The 18,405-nt window shown below is 40.7% G+C and overlaps 1 protein-coding gene and 1 long non-coding RNA gene across 7 annotated transcripts in view; one reads left to right on the plus strand and one right to left on the minus strand.

The window, feature by feature from the left end:
- Positions 1 to 1,291: 1,291 nt before the first annotated feature.
- The window catches only part of LOC309656458, a 41,253-nt gene continuing 24,139 nt past the window's right edge, over positions 1,292 to 18,405 (minus strand). The window contains exons 3-4 of one of the 3 annotated variants that reach the window (XR_014261372.1): positions 11,792 to 11,994; positions 1,292 to 2,047 (exon numbers count right to left, since the gene is read on the minus strand). This is a non-coding gene — a long non-coding RNA (uncharacterized lncRNA). Of the gene's footprint in view, positions 2,048 to 10,774; positions 11,995 to 18,405 lie in introns of those variants that run through there. The other 2 variants (XR_014261373.1, XR_014261374.1) reach the window with 2 other exon arrangements.
- EPC1 (enhancer of polycomb homolog 1) overlaps positions 17,148 to 18,405 on the plus strand; it is a 93,750-nt gene continuing 92,492 nt past the window's right edge. The window contains exon 1 of one of the 4 annotated variants that reach the window (XM_082452762.1): positions 17,148 to 18,020. In XM_082452762.1, coding sequence (XP_082308888.1) covers positions 17,441 to 18,020 — 580 coding nt within the window. In that variant the 5' untranslated portion in view covers positions 17,148 to 17,440. The remainder of the gene's footprint in view (positions 18,021 to 18,405) is intronic. The other 3 variants (XM_082452763.1, XM_082452764.1, XM_082452768.1) reach the window with 3 other exon arrangements.

Consider the following 18,405-nt stretch of genomic DNA (forward strand, 5'->3'; position numbering starts at 1 on the left):
CCATCTGTCCACCAACAGCAGAATTGATAAATAAATTATGATCGATTCCAGAGTGGAATATTATTCAGCAATGAATAATGCAACAACACGAATGAATCTCACAAACATAACCAAACATGAAAGTATACATTGCATGATTCGGTTTACATAAGGTTCAAACATAGACAAAATCAGTCTTTTGTGTTAGAAGTAAGGATAGTGGTTACTTGTCGAGGAGTAACTGAAAGAGGGTGTAATGAGGATTTCCAGAATTCTAATAGTATCTTATTTCTTCATCTGTGTCTTGTTCATTTTTTAAAATTTCATCAAGATATACTCTTAAATGTATATATATATATTTTAGTATGTATGTTAAATTCAGTAAAGTAAGTATGACTCAGAAGACTCCTTGAGTGAAACACCATCGATGCTTAAGGGTATCCACAAGTTTTGGGGGACAAAAGACCATTCATAAGTCACTTGCTAACATATCCAGGAAAAGTCAGAATTCTTTATGTCCCCGGCTATGGCAGTGGTCTTTTCATCTGTCCCAATGTCAGCTTACTCCAGTAAGCCTTAGCTTTATATATTTGAATCAGGTACCTCTGATACCAAGTGGGTACCATTCTGTGGCTAGAGCACTTTTGGAGTTGAGGAGCCTCCATGCTTATACCCATATCTTTGAGAAAACTGACCCAAGTCAAATTTGCTGATATGTGATTAAAAGCCTCCTCAGTATCAAGACTGCTCACCCTGAGGAGGTGGTGACACCCAATGATGACAGCTGGACACTGCCAGAAGGCAGGAAAAGTCAACTGTCTTCTTGAAAATGTTGAACTTTAGATTAAATTCAATCGTACTGAGATCCTGAGCTCGTATCCCAACTTTTAGTCTTACACAGCAGATATTTTTGAAAGCCCCCCATTCCCCAAGAGATTCTTTGCCCCTTCAAAATGATGTGAGCATGCAACCACACTTATAGCTATGGGACCTAAACTGGTGGGGGACATTTGGATTTCTGTCATTTTGGAGAAGGGGAAAAAGAAAAATGAGATTTCTTTCTTTATCTCGTCCTTTGCTGCAGGATGCAAAAAATGTTAATCACAGAAAAGTTTTTGAACTCTCACTTAGCTTTCTAGGAAGCAATTTAATCTTAAGGTAACATGTACTTAACTGTTCCCTAGATCCACACTTAATGGAGGTATGCGGCTGCTGATATATTCACAGCAGCACTGCTCTGTAATAAAGTGCTCAAGGTTGATGGCTTATTCTTATCATTATTATCGTCACATTCATTTACACCCAGTTTTTTTTTTTTTTGGCTGGGCAGCATGCAGGATCTTAGTTCCCTGACCAGGGATCAAACCCGTGCCCCCTGCAGTGGAAGCGTGGAATCTTAACCACTGGACCGCCAGGTAAGTCCCCACACCCAAATCTTGCTCAACTGATTTAAAGAGACTTTCTAACATTTTTTCATTGCTACTATGTCATCTTTGCAGCTCTTTTCCCGTTCATAATTATTTGTAAACATGTCTTATTCTCAGCCCAATTCATAGAATTGCTATAATATCTAACTAGCGATTTTCATTTGTTCTCCATGTATTTCTTCCAAAATATATCACAAGTTGCCTCTTCCATGGCAAGTTATCCAAGGTTTAACCAAGTTATATTCCTTCATTCTTGGCAGCAGAATCCTTGAATGAATATGTCTGAAACTCATTCCCAATTGCATTTTAATCAGGGCTCTCATAAAACAATCCCTATATTTGGTCAATAGATGATTTATTTGAACTTTCTTGAATAAAAAATTATATTTAGAATGGTACCATGATCTGCGTACATTTCCTAAGAGACTTCTTGGCCTTTCTTTGCTCATCCAGTGATCAATAATATCCACAAGTGTAGCTACCACCTAAGCAACCCAGGTAGTATTTTATAAGCCTATAAGAAAAAAGGAAAGAGGGACTTCCCTGGCGGTCCAGTGGTTAGGGCTCCACACTTCCACTGCAGGGGGCACGGGTTCGATCCCTGGTGGGGGAAATAAGATCCGGCATGCTGCATGACGAGGCTAGAAAAAAAAAGAAACCCTTCAGGATGTGTGTATATTTCCAAAATCAATAGATGAGTGTGAAATGAAGCAGAATTTTGCTTAGGAATCAGGACTTGTCATTTTTCCACCAAGAACATCTATTATCCTTTCTTCTTCCACTTTTAATTTCTCCACTGCTGTGATTCCTCTCCTCATCTGAACAGCTTCTAAGCCCTTTGTTCTAAACTGACACTGTTTTTGCGTTTCTTTACCGGTCTTACTACTCAGAATCTGCAAGTAGGTGTCACCAAACTTGGTATCCCCTGGACTCAGCTCTGTGTCGGCTGGTGGTCCTCCCTTGTGGTTTCAAACCTCTACTGGCCCCTTCCCTCCATAGCCTAATGCCCTACAGTCTCCGGTTACTTCTTGCAACTGGCAAAGGGAACTCTCTCTGCTTTTCCTCACAGATAATGGCCTGTGATGAAAAAGGTAAATGGTTTTGAAGCTTTTTCAAATGGGGAAAGCGATGGCACAGAACGTTATAGTGCTTGCATACTGTTCAATAGTTTACGTAGTAGTTTACGTGACGGTTAGAAATAAACAACAGGCCTCCTAATTCCTAATCCCGGTGTCTGCAAAGAATTTAATAGTATTGTTTGATCGTCATTATATTTAGTTTTAAGATAATCTATCATAGTAAGTGAAACTGTTCTCTCATTAATGGTGGCAACATAAAGTCTCCCTTTACAATAACATATTTAAGAAAAACTATCGTTTAAGAACATTGAAATATATTATAGTAAAGATGATATGAGGATATGGCAAAAACTGTGACAATCAAATGACTGAAGTCTGTGAAACCTCACTCTCTGGGAAACGCTATAGAGATTGGTGAATAATTATGGCTGGGCTACTGAGATTCCACTGTCATTTACTCTATTCTCTGGATGATACCTAATGGTACTTCCTGTGCCTCCTTCTGATTTAGATCTAGGTCACAATGGCAAGAGCCAATCCTCCACTTTCTGTTCTGCCTTAATCCAGCCAAGGGCTGACTTCACCACCCTCGTCGTCGCTGGCTGGCGATTAGAGAAGAAATCCTATCACAGGTTTGCAACGGCCAGGGAATACATTGACAAGGGCCAATCTGGGCGACAGACTTCAAGTCCTGTAAAGGCCAGAAAATTAACCCTAATAAAGAAACAGGCAAGTTGGCCAGGATCAGGGAGCATAGATGTACATGCCACCTCACCCTTGGAACCCCAGTCTCTGAGTTTCCCTCTTTTCCGGCTCTTTCTAGAAGGTGTCCTGGGCAAGTGTACAACCGTGACAAAAAGAGCAGTGCTCTGGGAAACCCTGAAAGCCCACTAAGGATACTGTAAGTTGGGGACCATCTTTGCTGGATATTTGTGTTACTGCTGTCATAGCAAGTATTAATCTAAGTAAAAAATGATAAATAGCTTATTTAAGCGGCAGATAGTTGGAATGGTAATTTTGTTCTTGGCAAAGCCATAAGAGGAAAAGCCGTGCGGTGGAGAGGCAGGGGTAGGGGAGGGGCACGGGGGGTGCGGAGGATGGGGAGATGGATATAAAGATCTGGCTGTAGGAGAGGCACTGCGTGTTTTCGTTTAAATTGTTAACAATTTACAGAACCAGAAGTTAGAACAACATTTATTAACCTTGGGAACGTCTTCAAACTTTTATAAGCTTCAGTATCTTCATCTGAAAATAAAGACAGCAGTGACTGAGCGACCTCACACCAGCTAATGGGTGGATTGCATAAGATTATGCATATAAAGCACCGGGACATACTAGATGCTAAATAAATGTGACTTCCTCACGAAGCCGAAAGAGCTCAGGTCAAGATCCGAATCTTACTAGTTATGTAACCATGGGTCAGTTTATTTGTTTATGCTCAAAGTTTTCCAATATGCACATGAGGCAGATTATAAGAATTCCAAATAATAAAACAATGCATAAATTTTCAGAATCAGAGAAGATATAAATTAGAATAGAAAATCAAGACCAGGAGAGAAAATGGTCTTATTGGTCTAACATAGCTGTCCAGACCAATAAGTACTCTACAAGTACTAATGTGGACCAACTACGAAATTAGTTCTGGGCCTCCTAGCAACCCAAAAGAAAATGGGGAAAATGTTCAGTTACAAAATATTCCTTCATTCTCCATGAGGGAAAAAAATATCAAATGCTCATGGCAAACATGTTTTTCAGGGCATATCACTTCAACTGTCCAAGCTTTAGTCTCCTCATCTTTATAACAACAACAAAATATCATCTAGCTTCCAGGGTAGACGTTGAAGGCTAAGTAGAATAATATATTTGAAAAAGTTTTCTTATAAACGTGATGTGATTTGTAAGTGTTACTTATTATTTTATATACCTTAATTTATCTAACAGAGAAGGCTTCTCACACTGTTGGATCTTCACTTATTTCTGAGCTAAATTTTTTAAAAATTTATTTTATTGAAGTATAGTGGATATACAATGTTGTCTTAATTTCTGCGGTACAGCAAAGTGACTCAGTTATACATATATATACACTCTTTTTCATATTCTTTTCCATTACGGTTCATCACAGGATATTGACCTCAGTTCCCTGTGCTATACTGTAAGACTTTGTTGTTTATCCATTCTGTATATATATATAATAGTTTGCATCTGCTAATTCCAAACTCCCAATCCATCCCTCCTCCACCCCCCCTCCCCCTTGGCAACCACAAGTCTGTTCTCCATGTCTGTGAGTCTGTTTCTGTCTCATAGGTATGTTGATTTGTGACATAGTTTAGATTCCACATATAAGTGATATCATATGGTATTTGTCTTTCTCTTTCTGACTTACTTCACTTAGCATGCTAATGAGCTAAATTATTTTTACCGTAGGAATACCTAGCAGGCCCAGGCACTATACTAATAATTTACATGCATTCAATTACTCCTCAGAATAATAGTAGGTGCTATCATTATCCCCATTCAGATGAAGAAACTGGGGCACAAAGAGGTCGAGTTCCCAAGGTTACTCAGAGCTGAGACTGATATCCAGAAATTTGGCCCCGAGTTCATGCCCTTTAACCATCCTGGTCCTCACATGCAACTAGATGTAAACTCCTACTTATAGAGCTTATGTGACTATAAAAAGTACCAGTCTATAAAGTGAATATACACCAAGCAATAAAACCAGAAAGTTTTAAAAGTTTAATTTAATGTGACAGATGATATTGTTTTCCTCATCACCAGTTGTAGCATGAATTTCCTCGTCACCAGGTGACGACCAGGTACTGTGAGATGACAATTCTCCATCACTTTTTTTTCATTCAAATCACTGTAAACGATTTATTCCTACAGCCTGTTGTGATATTATGTGGCCTTCGCTTGGCATAGATGCATCATTTGCATGTTAAATCTGCTTTGGTTCTTTCTCATTAGCTCCCTGATTAAAATAGAACTGCTCAGTGCTAACTGAATTACAAACACAAACCCAAGACTAAACTTGCAGGGTAGCGCTTGGTTATAGGGAAATCATTTAGATGATCCAGAACCTGTTTATATTATCTTTTAGGTTATTATTTAAATGAAAATGAAAAATTAAAAAATTTTCACGGAGAGCTTACAGACACCAGAATCTCTAGTTTGAGAAATCCCACTACAGAATATTCTTTAAAAAGCAGGTGAGCAGATGACTTCTAAATAATCTGATGTTCAATCCTATCCCAGTCTGTTGCCTGACAGGAAGCGCTGGAGCATCTCCAGCTAGTAAGAGTGGAAAGTCTCCCAAGTTCCATCCATACTCCTTCGAGGTTCCAGCCCTTTCTCTCGCGTACCCTCGGCTCTCTGGGGCACCTGGAGGTGGGGAATCCAGCTAGAGTGAGTCCTATTTTGATACAGACCACCGGGGAAAGAGAGGAACAGCAGGAAGAGATACGTCTACAATACATCTCTCCTGATGGTACCAGTTGCCACATGCTGGCCCAAGGGGCTCGGGGTTACTGAAGGCTCTTTGGGGTTCTTTTGGCAGCAGCCAATTCCCAGCATCATAGCCGCTCAGAGGCCCAAGCCTAACGGGTTGCAGCTCTCAATGAGAAATCCCACCACAGGGTATTCCTAAAAAAGCAGGTGACCTGAGGACCTCTCTGTAATTATTGCAACCCTACCCCTGTTAGTTCAGCCTCTATTCCTCAGCTTCCCAGGGTGAAAGCTGGTCCAGAAGCACTGCTTCAGGATTGGCTCAAAGCAGAAAAGAATTTAGTCTTGTTTCCAATTGCATGTATCCCTCAAATTATGGTTTGCAAACTCAGGTTTGATGTACTGGTTTCCAAACATGCACAATGGACCCAGCAAACTGGTTTGAAAATACAAACAGCTTAAGATATCTGTTAGTGGACATTACATTTTAAGACTTGTATGATGACACTGAATATATTGCAACAGTCACTACAGAGAGGCCGAGACAGAGTCCATCATGCCAGCTTCTGGCCTAAAATTACCATAAATAAAGAGCCAATAGCACAGATCTTTACTAGCAGTTCTGCGAGTGAAGTCTGGACCCTAAAATAGAGTGACTCTAACTCACTCTCATGACGACTGAACCCTGATCTTGGCCTCATCAACCTTTTACACTAACTCCTAGATAAACAATCTCTTTAAAGGACCCGCAGTAAGGATCCATAGAACCCACCTGGCATTTCCTTGTTTGTGAAAACAGATAAGAGGTGAATGATGGGGGGTCAAAAATTAAGGATGGTGGGACTTCCCTGGTGGCGCAGTGGTTAAGAATCCGCCTGCCAATGTAGGGGACACGGGTTTGAGCCCTGGTCCAGGAAGATCCCACAAGCCACGGAGCAACTAAGCCCGTGCGCCACAACTACTGAGCCTGTGCTCTAGAGCCTGTGAGCCATAACTACTGAGCCCGCGTGCCACAAATACTGAGCCTGTGTGCCACAACTACTGAAGCCCGTGCACCTAGAGCCCGTGCTCTGCAAGGAGAGAAGCCACCGCAATGAGAAGCCCGCGCACCGCAACGAAGAGTAGCCCCCGCTCGCCGCAAGTAGAGAAAGCACAGCAACAAAGACCCAACACAGCCAAAAATAAATAAATAAATTTATACAAAACATTAAGGATGGTAATATCAAACTTGTCCTATATATGGTAAGAGCAGTCAACGGTTGACTGCCACTAGAGCTGTAGGTTTGTTTTTTTAAAGTTTATATAAAATGACCATATTTCCTGATTTACCCTGTACAATCCAGCCTGTTGCCCCAGTGCAATTACTGATGGTGCCATTTTCACTCTCGAAAATGTTCTGGGTTTTACTCTATCTGGTCACCCTGTCTGGCACCATCCCATATAATTTTATGTCCCAGCTCCCTCTCCTAACACCTCTTCTCCCTCATCCCCAAGGAATTCCCTATCTTCATTTTTGCCCATTGGCTATCTTTCCCTGTTTTCCAAGTGTTTATTGCCCCAAAGTTATCCCTCTCTTCAACATTCACTCCCATGTAACCCCATTCATTCAGCTAACAGATGATCTTGGTAAATGATTAGGAAGCAAAAGAGCAATCTGATTATTTCTTTTAAAGTAGTTTGTACTGGGACTTCCCTGGTGGTCCAGTGGGTGAGACTCCATGCTCCCAAGGCAGGGGGCCCGGGTTCGATCCCTGGTGGGGAATTAGATCCCACATGCATGCCGCAACTAAGAGTCCGCATGTTGCAACTATAGATCCTACATGCCGCAACTAAGACCCAGAGCAGCCAAAATAGACAAATAAATAAATAAATATTAAAAATAAATAAAGTAGTTTGTACTTGTGATTTTACAAATGATTTAGAGCTATAGAAGGGACAGTTCTTGCAAAATCTCTGCCCTTTATCAAGGCAGGGTGCAACTGTGTTAATTATGTAATCATTTCTGTCTGAGTTATTTTTGTGACTGCTATTATATATACTTGTTCAATTATATAATAGGGATCTCTGACTTGGCACCCTTTATTCTGAAAGTTTGCCAACACGAAAAGAAGTACAAGGAAAGACACTGGAAAGAGATCCAAAGAAGCAGGACTACAAGTGGTTAGTATGGTCTTCATTACACATTTCCACCTTTTCCAAATGGCTGGTAATGAGTTTATATTACTTTCACCATCTGGGAAAGAAAATAAATACAATGGAAGAGAATAATATGCAAGAAAAGAGTAAAGGTCCCTTAGACTATTGCTTATTTTTATCAATAAGAAAATCTGAAAGCTAGATTTGAGATTGGATAATAGTCTGTTGAGTATAAATATATATATATATATTTATTTATTTACTTACTTATTTATCTCACATATGTGTCAAATAATGATTCATTCAATGGTCAAAAGATTGAAATGAATTATCACACTAGCAATCCAGCTTTGCAAAAACTGTTTCTCTTTTACTAGTTACACTTAATGAGCAAAATCAAGGCCCCTGCTTTCCAGTGTAAGGCCCTGTAAGGTGTTAACCCAGCCAGGCGGGAATAAGTCTTGTAAAAGCACATTGTCTGTAAGAGGTTCTGCTTCTCTTCACCACCACTCTGAGCACCAGAGTTCTGATTGCAGTTGCCAGTCGAGAGTTCTTCAGTCCCCAAATCTAACTTATAACGGTGCCTATCGTGTTCTTTTAATGTTATACAATATAGACAGTAGGATCCATTAAGAATAACCGACTAAATATTAAGATACAATAAACCCCCTGTGTAGATTCTGTCATTAACATCCACCCCTACTCCCTCCACACGAAGGACTTATAAGAATTCTTAGCTAGATAGAGCTAGGGAAATAATTTACAATTTGATCCTATTAAATTCCTCTTCCTTTGTCATCCTAGGCCTGAATTATTTGCTGACGCTTTTTTTATTCCAATAATGATTCATGTTCCGTGACAGTGAACGGTCTTTCTTGTATGGAAGCTGTAGTGATCTCTTACAGAAAATTCTCGTCTCTCTTTCTATGATTGTTCAGGTTCATACTTTAATCCAGAGGCTTTACCAACTGTGTTTCTATTGCTACAGCTTTTCCAGTCCCTTTTGACCTCATAAATCCATGCAATGCTGAAATATTTTTAGTAAGTAAGACTCATTTTTTTGAAGTGTAGTTGATTTACAATATTATATTCGTTTCAGGTGTACAACATAGTGATTTGACATTTTTATAGATTGTACTCAATTTAAAGTTATTACAAAATAATGGCTATATTTCCCTGTGCTGTACAATATATCCTTGTTGCTTATTTATTTTATACACAGGAGTTTGTGTCTCTTAATCCCTTACCTTTATCTTGCCCCTCTCCCCTTCTCTCTCTCCACGGTAACCACTAGTTTGTTCTCTATATCTGTGAGTATGTTTCTGTTTCGTTATATTCATTCATTAAAAAAATTTTGTTTAGATTCCACATATGAGTGATATCATACTGTATTTGTCTTACTCTGATTTATTTCACTAAGCATAATACCCTCTAGGTCCATCCACATTGCTGCAAATGACAGAATTTCTCTTTTTTTATGGCTGAATAATATTCCATTGTGTGTATATCGCATCTTCTTTATCCATTCATCTATTGTTGGACACTTAGGTTGCTTCCATATGTTGGCTATTGTAAATAGAGCTGCTATGAACATTGGGGTGCATGGGTCTTTTCAAAATAGTGTTTTAATTTTCTTTGGCTATATACCCAGGAATGGAATTGCTGGATCATATGGTAGTTCCATTTTTTAATTTTTGAAAAACCTCCATACTGTTCTCCATAGTGGCTGCACTAATTTACATTCCCACCAACAGTGCACAAAGGTTCCCTTTTCTCCACACCCTGGCCAACACTTGTTATTTGTAGACTTTTTGATGATAATGATTCTGACGGGTGTGAGGTGATATCTCACTGTGGTTTTGATTTGCATTTCTCTGATGATAAGCAATGCTGAAGTTTTAAGCAGTATGGTCTCTGTCAATGTATGATTTTTTTTTTATCATCACTACCCTGCAGTCCAGCGTGGGGTGGGGTGGTCAGGGAGGGAGTTCTAGACAGTCCAGTTTTTTAACAGCAAAAAGAATAACTTTCATATTGAATACTAGATGAAAAATTCCTTTGTTGTGTTTTTACTATGATACTTCCAATACCATACTACAAAAAAACTCCAACCCGGGGTTTTGCTGTTTAACCATTTCACTAGGTCCACGATAGGTCAGTTACCGCAGAGCCTAGAATTCTGATAAGCCGTACAGGAATAAGAAATCTGAGTGGCCCAAGACTTAGGGTTCATAAAATGAAGATGACTGCTGCTGATGGAGATGTGCACGTTGCTCTCAAAGAAGAATATAAGAAAAAGAATATTCAGAGAGGGAGTAGTGACAGAATATGTGGCTCTAGAACACTGTGTCAGCAACGTGATTATAGGGAAACAAGTAGAAATGTAAGCTAACGATTTTTTTACATTTATTTATTTATTTATTTTGGCTGCATCGGGGTCTACTTGCAGCATGTGGGATCTTTTTGTTGTGGCGCAGGGGCTTCTCTCTAGTTGTGGCACACGGGATCCAGAGCGCGTGGGCTCTGTAGTTTGTGGCACGCGGGCTCTCTAGTTGAGGCGCATGGGCTCAGCAGTTGTGGCGCGTGGGCTTAGTTTCCCCACGGCATGTGGGATCTTAGTTCCCCGACCAGGGATCGAACCCGCATCCCCTGCGATGGAAGGCGGATTCTTAACCACTGGACCACCAGGGCAGTCCCAAGAGAACCAACTTTATAAATTTATTTATTTTTTATTCACTTTTGGCTGTGTTGGGTCTTCGTTTCTGTGCGAGGCCTTTCTCTAGTTGCGGCGAGCGGGGGCCACTCTTCATCGCGGTGCGCGGGCCTCTCACTGTCGCGGCCTCTCCCGTTGCGGAGCACAGGCTCCAGACGCGCAGGCTCGGTAGTTGTGGCTCACGGGCCTAGCCGCTCCGCAGCATGCGGGATCCTCCTGGACCGGGGCACGAACCCGTGTCCCCTGCATTGGCAGGCGGACTCTCAACCACTGCGCCACCAGGGAAGCCCGAGAACCAACTTTAAATGGGGGAAATGGGCAGTTGTCTTAGGCACTTAGATCAAAGAGATTATTGAATATTTTTTGAAAGAATTGTATCTGTCCAGCTCTTTTACAGGGTCTATATTCAAATTATCAGATCCCACTGAGACAGGAGGGAAGGGGGTAGGGCACAGCCCTTAAAGAATGACACAGCCATTGAGAAAAACTGGATACAACAAAAAGTGGTCAGAACAAATTAGGCCCAAGATGGCGGAAGTTTCGACTTCCAGCGGACCTTAAGCCTCATTATACGCTCATTGCAACACATCAGCACCTAAATGACACACCACAGGCACCATGATGGTTCCAAAGCTAATGATAAAAGGCCAAAAAGTGGGCAGTGGCCCAATTCCTGGAAATCCCTGCCCCTTCTCCAAAATAGTTGGAATAATCCTCCCACTCCTTAGCCTATGGAATTACAAAGCCCCAAAAAAACTAACCACCCCATATTTCAGGGCCGGTCTCACCTTCTGAGACAGACTGCAGCCTGTCTATGGAGCGTGTTTCTCTCTCAGTAAACCTGCTTTCACTTTGTTATGGCCCGTCCTTGAACTCTTTCCTGCAGGAAGCAAAGGGCCCTCACTTGGCGGCCCACCCCAGGGGCTCACCTGAGACCCGGGACATAATCATCCTCTCCTGCCCCATTATCCTGCAAACTCTTTGCAAATGATACTAATAAATCCGCTTCTTACCTATCAATCACTTTGCCTCTTGCTGAGTTCCTACTTCGCCAAGACATAAAGGACCTGAGCTTCAGGAAGTGCTGACCCCAGGCGAGTGATTTTAATTCAAAGACAGTGCGTTCGAGTCCCAGCCCAAGGGTTCAGGTCCGAAACTGAGTTTTGGCTGGTTTCGAATCCCATCTGAGGCGTTCAGTTTCAGTTTCACCATCACTCTGTAACACATTAAAATAGCTTTCCTTAATTAAGGGATAACATACAATAAAACACATTCAGTGCACGCATCAACGTACAGCTCAATCATTCTTACGTATATGATATACGTGTACATATATGACACATACATGGACATAGATAAATTCATATCTCATATCTATGTAATCACAACCCAGATTAAGACAGATTTCTTGCATTCCCTGAAGTCCCCTCATTCTCCTTCTCAGCCTGGTACTACAAAGCATTTAAAAAGTAGATGAGGGCTTCCCCGGTGGCGCAGTGGTTAAGAATCCGCCTGCCAATGCAGGAGACACGGGTTCAAACCCTGGTCCGGGAAGATCCCACATGCCGCGGAGCAACTAAGCCCATGCACCACAACTACTGAGCCTGCGCTCTAGAGCCCACGAGCCACAACTACTGAGCCCACGCGCCGTATCTACTGAAGCCCGTGCGCTCTAGAGCCCGTGCTCTGCAACAAGAGAAGCCACCACAGTGAGAAGCCCGCGCACCACAACGAAGAGTAGCCCCCGCTCGCTGCAACTAGAGAAAGCCCACACACAGCAACGAAGACCCAACACAGCCAAAATTAATAAATAAATAAATAGAAAATAAAAAAAAAAAAAAAAAAAAAAAAAAAAGTAGATGAATTTAGGGACTTCCCTGGTGGTCCAGTGGTTAAGACTCCACACTTCCACTGCAGGGGGCGCAGGTTCGATTCCTGGCTGGGAAAATAAGATCTCACGTGCTGCGTGGCACGGCCAAAAAATGGGGAAAAAAGTAGATGAATTTAACAGAGAAAATACTTTGAAGATTACTCACATTAATTGTACTAGGAATTGCATTTAGTTATGAGGAAGAGACCCCACAAAGCAGTGCTTTAAACAAATTGGTGGTTTTCTTTTTTTTTTTCTCTCATGTAAAAAAAGATCCAGATGGTAGGAGGGCTGCAGGGAGCCTAGCTTCTTTCTGTTCAGCTACCCTTGGCCTTGAGCTCTCCTCCCGGTTGTCAAAATTAGAAGTCCTGACTCCACCCAGGTGTGGTGACCACACTCCCAGCAGCAAGAGGGCAAAGGTGAGGAGCAAAAGGCACCTCCCGCTGAGTCAGCCCCCTTCACAGGCTTTCTCAGCAGCTCAACCAATGGACCTCTCATTAAACCTCACTGTTTAAACATGTGTGGGAAACACAGGTCTGGGTGGCAAATCCAATATAAAATCCAATTTTGTTAGGAAGAAAGAAAGGGAGGATGGATATTGGTTAGTCAGCGAGCAGTCTCGGCCACACTGATGGTCTACAAACTGCTCCCGGGAATGACCCTTCTAGAAAATGCCACTTGGCTTGCGGTGGATGAATGCGATCTAAAGTCATCCCACAATGGGTAAAGAGGTCTGAAGTAAACACTCTTAGCCTCTCTGCCAAAGACATAATATTCAAACATTTGGGAAAGAAAAGGTCTGGTGTGGTGCTGCTTTAAAATACTTTGCCAAAAAGGCATAACTTTCACTATTCCTTTTTTTTTTTTTTTTTTTAATTTATTTATTTATGGCTGTGTTGGGTCTTCGTTTCTGCGCGAGGGCTTTCTCCTGTTGTGGCAAGTGGGGGCCACTCTTCATCGCGGTGCGCGGGCCTCTCACTGTCGCGGCCTCTCTTGTTGCGGAGCACAGGCTCCGGACGCGCAGGCTCAGCAATTGTGGCTCACGGGCCTAGTTGCTCCGCGGCATGTGGGATCTTCCCAGACCAGGGCTCGAACCCGTGTCCCCTGCATTGGCAGGCAGATTCTCAACCACTGCGCCACCAGGGAAGCCCCAATTCCTTTTTTTTTTAAATTGAAGTATAGTTGATTTACAATGTTGTGTTAGCTTCTGCTGTACAGCAAAGTGAATCTCACTATTCTTAAGAAGGAAAATATGGGGAAAACCACAGAGGGTAAAATTTAGAGGATTTGTCCAAGACCGAACAAATAACTAAAGTAATTTGTTAGTACAGAGTACATTCATTTATTAGGGCCCACAAATGGAAATCTGACCATTTCCAAACTGTAATTTTGTTTATTTCTTTTTATTGGATATGTTTCCCTGTGCTATACAGTACGACCTTGTTGTTTTGTAACTCTGTTTATAATCATTAGGAGTATGAGCTTTGATTTAAGCTAAGAATATTTTTTTAAGGAACAACTGGAATGGGATTAAAGTCCACGGTTGCACAATCCCTTATCCACAGTCAAGAACTCTCCATATCTTTGAAAACTGAAAGCTTCCTCAAAAGTTGTAGTATCTGTTTGGTGACAAAAGCTGACCTGATCTAATATAGGGCTTCTTATGGTCTGTCTTTACCTCATTTAGTGTGACTGATCACATATTTCATTACAATATATTATTGTATTTGATTATGGGGTGATTATGATAATGCATCATATTACTATTTTTTAATTATTTTAAAAATCTGAGTTCCAAAACAAATCTTGCTTCCCCACACAGTTCTGAGAGGTAGAGATCTTAAAAACTGCATTACCTAATTGGTTCACAATTTGATTTGTTTAGAGATTCCTATTACTATCAAAGCTCATTCAAGGGATTACATATCATTGATTTGACCTGCTTTTAAAGTCTAAGAACCTGCTGTTCTAAGTCTTAGAATCTGAGAAATTGAACACATTGTTTCTGCCCATGTGTGCATAGGATTTTGTTTGCTAACAACCAGTTAGTAAATTCAAAAACAATAACTGTTTTTATTCCAACTATATGAGTTAAATTCTAGCTTTAATAATGCTTTGCCTCATTTGTTTAAAAAAAAGTGTTAATTGAGCTTCGTTCAACTGATATGAAATGTGAGGTTTTTTGAATAAAAAATACCAGAATCGACACTATTAAAGAGAAGCACAAAACTGAGGCACACAGTTGCCTTAATTCTTCCTTTTGGTTTTACTAGTAATGTGTATGATCTTACATATTTGTTTCTTGCTCATATTTCTTCATGAACATAGTCATAATCAATGTCTGCAACAATGCAAATGAAGTGTGGATTTTTAAAAATATAATACCAAAACACTGTGATACAGCTATGTGAATTCAAAATTAGCGTGGAGTTTTTTTTGTCACTTCACCACAGCTGCCCTGGATCTTACCCACACTGAAGCCTTCAAACTCTCAAATTCCAACATTTTACTCTCTAAATAAGATTCACTTTCTTCAATGTGGAACTCCTCTCTGTAACTTAAAAACTTCGGCAGGGTGTCACTCCATTTCTGACCTCCTCTGATGTCATTTTCCCTTTCTCTCAATATGTTGCAGGGCCATTGAGCTCATTTTACTTCCTGGAATACTCCAAGCTCTACTCTGCCTCAGAGCCTTTGCACACGCTGTAACCACTTCCAGGTCTGCTATTTCTCATGCATTTTTCAAGTTTGGCTGCTTCTCATCCTTCAAGTCTATCATCAATGCCATGTTCTTAGAAATAACTTTCCTTACCCTCTTATCTATGTCTTTCCCTCCCTGTTATTCTGGAAGACTGCACTCTGTTTATTTCTTAGTAGCAATTATAATTTGCAATTATGTATTTGTTTACTTGCTTGTTTCTCTGTCTTCCCACGAGACTGTGAGCTTCATGAAGGAGAGGAACTTCCTGCTTGTCCATTAATGTGTATGTAGCACCAAGCATCATGCCTGGCACACCCTAAGCTCTCAAGAACTATTTGAATAAACAACATGAGAATTATTTATCCTATGTCTTTCAGTGATAATTTTTCCAAAACATCTCACTCTACATTTGACTTTTACCAAAACAAAAGATGCTCAGATCACGTCTATCATGAATATTGTCTCAAAAACTCTGAAGAAAATTCTGCCTTTGGGAAGTACATAACTTGAAATAGGTGTATTGTGGAAAATGCATAGAATATTCTAATCTACAGGTAATAAAATTATATATGGACCTGCACATCCATATACTTATATATGGATGTACATATATACTTATATTTACATGTATAACTGTATGTATATATACATATATGAATCTGTGTGCATATGTAAGAGTGGGGGAAGGGATGGGAGAGAAAAGGACAGGGCTGGGGAGGTGGATAGACAAAATAGTATATAGTGAAAATGGCCCCTAGCAATTTTTTTTCTGTTGGAAGGAAAACTGCTTAAAAATTTCTCAAGAATTGTAGTCTACTCTCCTCACTGGACGACTTCTTAAGGATGTTTTCCCGACTGTGATCACATAAATGTCGTTGAAATCGACTCTCATCAGGTAACTACTGATGAGATTACAGAATAAAACGTTCAGAAAATGTCCTGGTTTAGACAATAAATTGTATAGTCACCCTAGCTATTGCTCTCTAAGAATGTTACCTATTAAATGCCAGGCGGGAATAGGGATACCAGACCGAGCGTGTGTGTGTGTGTGTGTGTGTGTGTGTGTGTGTGTGTGTGTGTGTGTGTGTGTGTGTGTGTGTATGGGGTTGGGGGAGGGATATGTAGAATGCAGGCACTTGCCCACTCCTTTCTTCAGGCGATTTCTTTAAACCCGGTTCTACCCTTGGCTCACTAGAAATTTAGCTGGCAAAGAATTTTACACCGAATGTGTTCAATTAACACATGTATGCAGTATTTGACATATTTCCATATTTGCTGACTTTCGTGGCTTTACATTTGCAATCAATCATACTCTAGCGTTCATTTAATGTTAATCCTTTTTTAAAGTTTTCAACTTCGTTTTTATTTAAAAGCCCAGTTGCAACCACCAAATACCTGACTCAGCTCACAGCTAGACACAGAGCGTCAAATTTCCCAGCCCACTTAATTTGAAAGCCTGCCAAGATAGGTGAAAGGCCTTATAAATATGTAAAACAGGAAGTTCAAATTACAGTCAAGTAAATCTCTAGTGATTGATGTTCTTTTCAAAACAGTTTTTTAAAAGAACTAATGAAAAGCAGCACATTTCTAAGACACCCCCCCCCCAGCCCCCCAAGGCTTCACCGGAGTTCAGCCTGCACAATGTACTTTTAGTACTGTATTTATTTCGGATTTTTACCACTTCCTGGAGGCCTGGAGAAGCCACAGTGGGAGAATCCAAAAGAACTCAGTACCAGAGCCATTTTGTTTGTAAGGCAGACTGGTAGAATTCTATCAGCCGGCAAAGGTTTCTGAAACAATTTTTAAGAAGGAAAAAAAAAAAAAAAGTATGCCTATTGTTTGTAATGTAGCCGCTAAAAATCATCATTTTATTTTTATTTTCTGCACAAATGGAAGTTGTTGTGGCTAACCAATTCTATTTTTTTTTTTTTTTTTTCCCAAGGAGTTAAAGCTGCAAACGACATGAATTTTGTGCAAGGCTTCGTTAGGTACCTTCAGGACGTCCAATGGAAAAAGAAAAAAAAATGTTTTGATGGGAATCATTTTTCACTGGCCACATTGGTATCCAAATTAAGACATCGATGTCGGTGAATGACCATCTGCTTAAGAAAAGCATGCTATCCCCTAAAAACCCACATGCGAGAAATAAGAGCGTTGCCTTATCGTCAAAGGGACATTTTCCTGAGCTCACGGGCCGTCGTGGGCGCTATTGTTTTGCAGTGTCACTTCGTAGCGAGCTCAGACTTTGTCATTTGGGGGGCTGTGTGTTTAAAAGCCCAGTGTAAAATGGCACTCACACTGCATTTTTTTCCGAGCTGCAGGAGGCGGGAGGAGCGGGGGACACTGGCCTCCCAGCCAATCAGAGCCCGCCTGCTTGCCATCGCAAAGTTGTTAACCCCAGAGTCTTCTAAGGCTGCCTCGGCCTCCTCTGCTTTTAATCTTCCGCGGATATCTCTCCGATTTCTCCCAAACGCCCACAGATCCTGGAGAAGCCACCGCGAGCAGCCACCGATCGGGGAAGAAAGTATGACTTTTTATTTACCCAATATTGTGAAGATGTTGGAAGATCCGTGTGCCGCCTGGAGGCCGTTGTTTCTAGGGACACAAGTGTCCAGCCTATATTGTTACAATTCTTTTTCCAGAACTGGCTTCTTCTTCGCCTCCGCTGATGGTAAGTTTGTAATTTTTAACATTTATGTCATTACATCTTTGAACGAGCCGCCAGCTAAGAAGGATTTTCATTGTGTTTCTTCTAACAAAACCAATCTTTGTATTTTTCTTTAGCTTTGATCTCTGCACATTTCCAGCTAATCTTGTCTGGCTAATTTTTACCAAAAGAAAAAAAAAATTAGTGTTTTGTTGTGTTTTTTTTAACCCCATGACTAAAGCTAAATATTTATGATATAAATTATACTTTAATTACTGTGAGCTAAGGGAAACTCAGCTATTTCAAGATGGACTTGTTTTGTGCCAGCAATGTTGGTAATGCCAAATATGTGCATATCCTCTTTATAAAAATGATGTATTACCTAATTTGTCCAGGACTAAATCATTAG

The sequence above is a fragment of the Balaenoptera physalus genome, assembly GCF_965194825.1.
Source record: "Balaenoptera physalus genome assembly, chromosome: 2".
Taxonomy (NCBI): domain Eukaryota; kingdom Metazoa; phylum Chordata; class Mammalia; order Artiodactyla; family Balaenopteridae; genus Balaenoptera; species Balaenoptera physalus.